The sequence below is a fragment of the Malaclemys terrapin genome, chromosome 4 (genome assembly GCF_027887155.1).
Source record: "Malaclemys terrapin pileata isolate rMalTer1 chromosome 4, rMalTer1.hap1, whole genome shotgun sequence".
In the NCBI taxonomy this organism is placed as follows: Eukaryota; Metazoa; Chordata; order Testudines; family Emydidae; genus Malaclemys; species Malaclemys terrapin.
This window is the reverse complement of record NC_071508.1, coordinates 1,184,804-1,191,809: the sequence shown is the minus strand read 5'-3', so window position 1 is coordinate 1,191,809 and position 7,006 is coordinate 1,184,804. Positions and strand designations below refer to the sequence as shown.

Here is a 7,006-nt window from a genome sequence, read left to right as displayed (position 1 = left end):
CAGCTCCCAGTGCCCCTCTGTCAGGGTAACTAGGGTTACCATACGTCCGGAAATCCCCGTCCGGGGGGAAATCCCCAAAAGCCGGGCATGTCCGGGGAGATCAGGAGGGCTCGGTGGTGCTCGGCCAGGGCCGGCGCCGGTGCGGGGGCATGGTGCCGGGCCGGGAACCAGTGGGGCAGTGCCGGGCCAGGGTCACAGTGCCGGGCCGGGAGCGGGGCGGGGAGCCGGGCGGGGAGCCGAGCCCGCGGGGCGGGGAGCCGGGAGCGGGGCGGGGAGCCGGGAGCGGGGCGGGGAGCCGGGCGGGGAGCCGGGAGCGGGGCGGGGAGCCGGGGAGCCGGGAGCGGGGCGGGGAGCCGGGAGCGGGGCGGGGAGCCGGGAGCGGGGCGGGGAGCCGAGCCCGCGGGGCGGGGAGCCGGGAGCCGGGCGGGGAGCCGGGAGCGGGGCGGGGAGCCGGGTGGGGAGCCGAGCCCGCGGGGCGGGGAGCCGGGAGCCGGGCGGGGAGCCGGGAGCGGGGCGGGGAGCCGGGGAGCCGGGTGGGGAGCCGAGCCCGCGGGGCGGGGAGCCGGGAGCGGGGCGGGGAGCCGGGAGCGGGGCGGGGAGCCGGGCGGGGAGCCGGAAGCGGGGTGGGGAGCCGGGCGGGGAGCCGGGAGCCGGGAGCGGGGCGGGGAGCCGGGCGGGGAGCCGGGGAGCCGGCCGGGGAGCCGAGCCCGCGGGGCGGGGAGCCGGGAGCGGGGCGGGGAGCCGGGAGCGGGGCGGGGAGCCGGGCGGGGAGCCGGAAGCGGGGCGGGGAGCCGGGCGGGGAGCCGGGAGCCGGGAGCGGGGCGGGGAGCCGGGCGGGGAGCCGGGGAGCCGAGCCCGCGGGGCGGGGAGCCGAGCCCGCGGGGCGGGGAGCCGGGAGCGGGGCGGGGAGCCGGGAGCGGGGCGGGGAGCCGGGGAGCCGGGCGGGGAGCCGGGCGGGGAGCCGAGCCCGCGGGGCGGGGAGCCGGGAGCGGGGCGGGGAGCCGGGAGCGGGGCGGGGAGCCGGGCGGGGAGCCGGGAGCGGGGCGGGGAGCCGGGGAGCCGAGCCCGCGGGGCGGGGAGCCGGGAGCGGGGCGGGGAGCCGGGCGGGGAGCCGAGCCCGCGGGGCGGGGAGCCGGGAGCCGGGCGGGGAGCCGGGCGGGGAGCCGGGAGCGGGGCGGGGAGCCGGGGAGCCGGGTGGGGAGCCGGGCGGGGAGCCGGGAGCGGGGCGGGGAGCCGGGAGCGGGGCGGGGAGCCGGGGAGCCGGGCGGGGAGCCGAGCCCGCGGGGCGGGGAGCCGGGAGCCGGGCGGGGAGCCGGGCGGGGAGCCGGGAGCGGGGCGGGGAGCCGGGGAGCCGGGTGGGGAGCCGGGCGGGGAGCCGGGAGCGGGGCGGGGAGCCGGGAGCGGGGCGGGGAGCCGGGGAGCCGGGCGGGGAGCCGAGCCCGCGGGGCGGGGAGCCGGGAGCCGGGCGGGGAGCCGGGCGGGGAGCCGGGAGCGGGGCGGGGAGCCGGGGAGCCGGGTGGGGAGCCGGGCGGGGAGCCGGGAGCGGGGCGGGGAGCCGGGAGCGGGGCGGGGAGCCGGGGAGCCGGGCGGGGAGCCGGGGAGCCGGGAGCGGGGCGGGGAGCCGGGGAGCCGGGCGGGGAGCCGGGAGCGGGGCGGGGAGCCGGGGAGCCGGGTGGGGAGCCGGGCGGGGAGCCGGGAGCGGGGCGGGGAGCCGGGAGCGGGGCGGGGAGCCGGGGAGCCGGGCGGGGAGCATTGGGCTGCTAACCCCAGGGTGGGGAGTTCAATCCTTGAGGGGGCCATTTAGGGAGTGGGGGGGCTGGACTAGAACCTCCTGGGGCCCGGCCCGCCCCGCCCCGCCCGTCTAGGAGCCCGCGGGCTCTGTGGGTCTCTGCTAACCATGTGCTTGAGGCGGGGAAAGGAGCGAGTCACGTGACCATATTGCTGCGGAGGGGCGGGGTCAAAGACTGGGCCGTGGGAGGACAATAAGGATCACATGACTTCGGGCTGCTCACGTGACGGAGGGTGGGCAGGCTGGGTTGGGCGGCCGGGTCACGTGGCTGGGGCCTGGCGCGGCGCCGGTGATCATGTGACGCAGGGAGGGGGGTTCCGGGTTGGGGGAGGATCACGTGGCGGGGCCAGGGTGAATGTGCCGGGCGGGCGGCTGGGAGCGCGCGGGGCCTGGAGCGAGCGGCCCGCAGCGGGGCGGGGGGGCTGAGCTGGGCTGAGGGGTGTCTGGGGCGCACAGGGAGTCGGGGGGCTAGAGGGCAGGGGGGTCTGGGGAGCAAGGGGCTCTGCTGGGGGGGCTGGGGCAGGGGGCGTTTGGGGAGCAGGGAGGCGGGGGCTCTGCTGGGGGTGTCTAGGAGCAGGGGGGTCTGGGGAGCAAGGGGCTCTGCTGGGGGTGTCTAGGAGCAGGGGGGTCTGGGGAGCAAGGGGCTCTGCTGGGGGTGTCTAGGAGCAGGGGGGTCTGGGGAGCAAGGGGCTCTGCTGGGGGTGTCTAGGAGCAGGGGGTCTGGGGAGCAAGGGGCTCTGCTGGGGGTGTCTAGGGTCAGGGGGCGTTTGGGGAGCAGGGAGGCGGGGACTGTGCTGCCGGTGTCTAGGAGCAGGGGGGTCTGGGGAGCAAGGGGCTCTGCTGGGGGTGTCTAGGAGCAGGGGGTGTTTGGGGAGCAGGGAGGTGGGGGCTGTGCTGGGAGGTGTCTGGGGTGCACGGGGGGGCAGGGTTGTATTAAGTTCCCTGCGAGAGGTAGTAGGGAGGGGGCTGTGTTGCGGGTGTCTGGGGGGCAGGGGGCTGTCCAGGGTCCCCGCGTGCTGGCGGAGGGGCGCTAGGGTCGGTCCGGGGTTGCCCAGGCTCTGTGGGGCAGGGGTCCCGTGGGGCAGTTCTGTGGCAGTGCAGGTGTGTGGGGCAAGGGCCATGCAGAAGGAGGAGCTGGGTATAGACGAGAACCGCGACCCCGAGCCAGAACCGCGGCTGCTGGGGCTGAAGAAGGAAAAGAGCCGACCCGAGGGGCAGCTGCACAACCTCACCAACCGCATCCCAGCAGGTAACTCCACTGAGCCCCCGCCTGTATCCCCTGCCGAGCCCCACATATCACCCCGCCTGTATCCCCTGCCGAGCCCCCCATAATTCCCTGCCGAGCCCTGCATATCCCCCCGCCTGTATCCCCTGCCGAGTCCCACATATTCCCTAAGCCTGTATCCACTGCTGAGCCCCCCATCTTCCCCCTGCCAAGGCCCCCATATTCCCCCCACCTAAAGCCCCTGTTGAGCCCCCCGTATTCCTTCTGCCTGTATCCATGGCCGAGCCCCCCATATTCCCCTGCTGAGCCCCTGTGTGCCCCCTGCCTGTATCCGCACAGCCGAGGGCCCCGTGTGCCCCCTCGCTGTATCCTCCATCAAGGCTCCCTTTCCCCTTCCCTGTATCCACTCTCGTTCCTCCCCTCTAAGCCCCCCGTGTTCCCCCCACCTGTATCCCCTGTACTTGTCGAAGAAAGGGGTCCCCCATAGGGCGCTCATGTGCACTGGCCTTGCCCATCTCAGCAGGAGTAAGGGGTGCTCCCTGGAGGAGGGGGGGTACCATCCCGAGGACCAGGCACAGCAGGTGGGGGTATCCAGGATATCTGGGCTCACCTCCCTGCACCCCAAATCTGTTAAAGCGGGCATGGTGGCTACAGAGATTTGGGGGCTGGCAGCCCGCTGCTTCCTTGGCTTCTGTAACCCTCCCCCTGCCAGCAGGCTGAACAGGCACCCAGCACAGAGCTAGGGGGCGCCCTGCCGCGGTGAGGGGCGGGGCAGGGGGCGCAGCAGGGCCCCGGGGGGCGGGAGGGATGGGCAGGTGGCACTGTGGAGAGCTGGGGGGGAGAGGAGGAAAGGGCAGGGGGCGCTGGGGGGGAGAAGAGGAAAGGGCAGGGGGCGCTGGGGGGGGGCAGGGATGGGCAGGGGGTGCCGGGAGGGATCTGGGAGGGAGGGATGGGCAGTGGGAGCTGGGTGGGGGGGAAGGATGGGCAGGGGGCGCTGCACGGAGCCAGGAGGGAGAGGACAGGGGCAGGCAGACGGTGTTGGGGGGAGGGCAGGGACGGGCAGGAGGTGCCGGAGGGAGCTAGGAGAGGGAGGACAGGAGTGGGCTGGGGGGGGGTGCTGCAGGGAGTGGGACGGGCAGGGGGTGTCGGGGGAGGAGGCAAGGGGTGCTGCAGGGAGCTTGAGGGGGAGGGGAGGACAGGGGGGATGGACAAGGGGCACTGGGTGGGGAGGGCGGGGCAGGGGGAGTTGTGGGGGGGGGATGGAGGGGCGCTCTCCCCTTCCCTCATGCCCCTCTCCTGCCAGCCCAGAGGCCTGTTCTGCTGAGCGCTGTCCAGGGCCCCAGAGGTGGTCGCGTGGTAACGCCGGGAAGTGCCCCGTGCCCAGCCCACGGCCTGGCGGGTGCCCGGCGTTCTAGCCTCGGGTGGGAAGCTAGGGGACTGAGGGACAGGGGTTGTTCTCTGAAGCGGGGAGAACCCAGGCGTCCTGCTCACCCCGCGTCTGTTCCCCGCAGGCACCTGGGAGTCCAACGGCCACGGCCCGGAGGCTGCGGAGGGGGGCGCCCCCCTGAGCCCCTCCAACACCCTCAACATCCGCAACCTGCAGCTGTCGGAGCACGAGGCGGGGCCGCCCGCCCCCCACCGCTACCCCCACCGCTACCACCCCCACCCCCGGCCCTTCCATGCCGCCCACCGCCGCAGCTACCGCCCCGGGGCCAAGGAGTGGGGGCCCAGCGCCAATGGGCACAGCCCCGGGGAGGGGCGGGGGGGCTGGGCCGGCCGCCGGCGCCCCTTCCCTGAGCCCCCCCGCAGCCCGGAGCGCACCGGCCCCGCCCCGCAGGATGCCGAGAAGGCGCCGGAGCCTTGGGCCCTGTTCCGCCCGCCGCCAGCGTTCCCCGTGGACAGCAGCCGCGCCCGCACCCTCCCCAAGATCAGCTACGCCAGCAAGCTGAAGGAGAACCTGGAGCGCCAGCCGGCCCGTGTGCCAGCCTCCGCCCTGCGCACTGCCGGCCCCCTGCCCAACGGCTCCCCCGCGCCGCCGGCCGAGCCCCAGCTGGGGGCCATCTTCCAGAACCAGTGGGGGCTGTCCTTCATCAACGAGCCGGGCGCCGGCCAGCAGCAACCCCCCCCCACGGCACCCACTGCAGGCCAGAGCAGGGACTGCTGGCAACAGATGAGCCACAAGGACTGGGAGGAGGCACGGGACTATCACGCGGAAGGTGAGGGCTGGGCTGGCAGGAGCTGCGGGTCGGGATTGAGGGGCACCGGCAGAGCTGGGGGGGGGACAGGGCTGGGCTGCCAGGGGCTGCGGGTCGGGAGTGAGGGGCACTGGCATAGCTGCGGGGGGGCAGGGCTGGGCTGGCCTGGCCTGGCAGGGGCTGCGGGTCGGGAGTGAGGGGCACCGGCAGAGCTGGGGGAACAGGGCTGGGCTGGCAGGGGCTGCGGGTCGGGAGTGAGGGGGCACCGGCAGAGCTGGGGGGGCAGGGCTGGGCTGGCAGGGGGCTGCGGGTCGGGAGTGAGGGGCACCGGCAGAGCTGGGGGGGGGGCGGGGCTGGGCTGGCAGGGGCTGCGGGGCGGGAGTGAGGGGCACCAGCAGAGCTGGGGGGGGAGCAATCTACCTTTAGGCTTTCAAGAACCACTGAGTTGGGGGCACCGTGGTGACAGAGCGCCCCCTGGGTGCAGGGGAGGGCTGAAGTGTGTCGCTCTATGGTCTCAGTGTCTGTTTGAGGGTGAGGCGGGGGGCTGATCAGACTTGGGGGTGCCACCCCCTAGTGTCTGGAGGGCTCCTGGGTTTGACTCTTCTGGTCTAACCTCCCTCCCATTCTGTCTCCCCAGCATGGGATCATATATGGAAGCTGCACAGTCAAGGTAAGGGGTCCCTGGCGCCCCATGGCTAGGGCAGGGAGGTTCTGTGGGGGTCCCTGGCTGGGGGGATGCTCTGGCTAGTCTGCAGAACATCCAGTGGCCGGCAGTTCCACAGGCTTCTTCCCTGGGAGCTGCTCTGAATCTGCCGCTATTCCCCATCACCCCCTTCATGTCTGGGTTCGGAAATGGGAGAGCAGCGAAGGGGCCTGCACCGGTGGGGGGGGCGGGGGGGGGGCATGGGGAACCAGCCCAGACTCCTGGGTCCTTAACCCCGTTTTCCGTTCTCCCTCTCCTTCAGCTCCCAGCAGAATCACCGTCTACGCTGACCCCCTGGATGGCAAGGGTTAAACGGGGGGCCTCCCGCGCTGTGAGCCAGGCAGGGCCGGGACAGGACCTCCCCCACGAAGACTTGACCTCAAGACTCACCCCAGCTGGGCATGGCGCGGAGCCGGTGGGATCCATGGGGAGACCCAGCCCCGTGTCTATCCCCTGGCTCCCCGGTCCCAGGCCGTCCGTCCCTTGTGCGCAGCCCCCCCCCTTTTGCGGTTTGACAACGGTTTTAGTCTCCCTCTTCATCCCGGTTTTTTGTTCCATCTCCAGCGAGCTGTGGCTCGGGGCCGCTGCAGATTAAAGGCAAAATGAATTTATTTAAATTCACCCCCCTGTTTGTCTGGTTCTTCCCCCTCTGCGGCTGCCGGATCCTGCCACAATGCATGGTGGGAGCTGTCGCCAGCTTGGTCAGGACTGCGTATCCCATCATGCACCATGGCGTGTCCTAGGCTGGGTTCCCAGGACAGACTACATCTCCCATGATGGGTCAGGTGCAGACTGCAGGATCATGGGAGATACCATCTGACTGAGAGCTGGAGGGCCCAAACGACATCCCCCATAATGCATCCCTGTTTCCACCCATTGGCAGGGGAGGTAGTGCCTCAATGGAGCTAGTTCAGGTCTCCTGTTGCCGGAAGACTCCCTGGTCGGACTACATCTCCCATGATGCATGCAGAGAGAGGAGGTGGTGCATTGTGGGAGGCCCTGGTGCCCTAAGGGAATTGTGTAGACCTGGCTTGCTGGTTCCACCGCATAGCCCATGATGCACAGGGCTCCCCTCTGTAGTGTATCATGGGAGA

The 7,006-nt window shown here is 72.9% G+C and overlaps 1 protein-coding gene across 1 annotated transcript; it reads left to right on the top strand.

The window, feature by feature from the left end:
- Positions 1–2,743: 2,743 nt before the first annotated feature.
- LOC128836032 (uncharacterized) lies at positions 2,744–6,533 on the top strand. The gene is made up of 4 exons (XM_054026034.1): positions 2,744–3,038; positions 4,526–5,230; positions 5,847–5,879; positions 6,175–6,533. Exons 1-4 carry the CDS (start codon positions 2,909–2,911, stop codon positions 6,222–6,224), a joined length of 918 nt encoding a protein of 305 aa, XP_053882009.1. The 5' UTR covers positions 2,744–2,908; the 3' UTR covers positions 6,225–6,533.
- Positions 6,534–7,006: the final 473 nt, after the last annotated feature.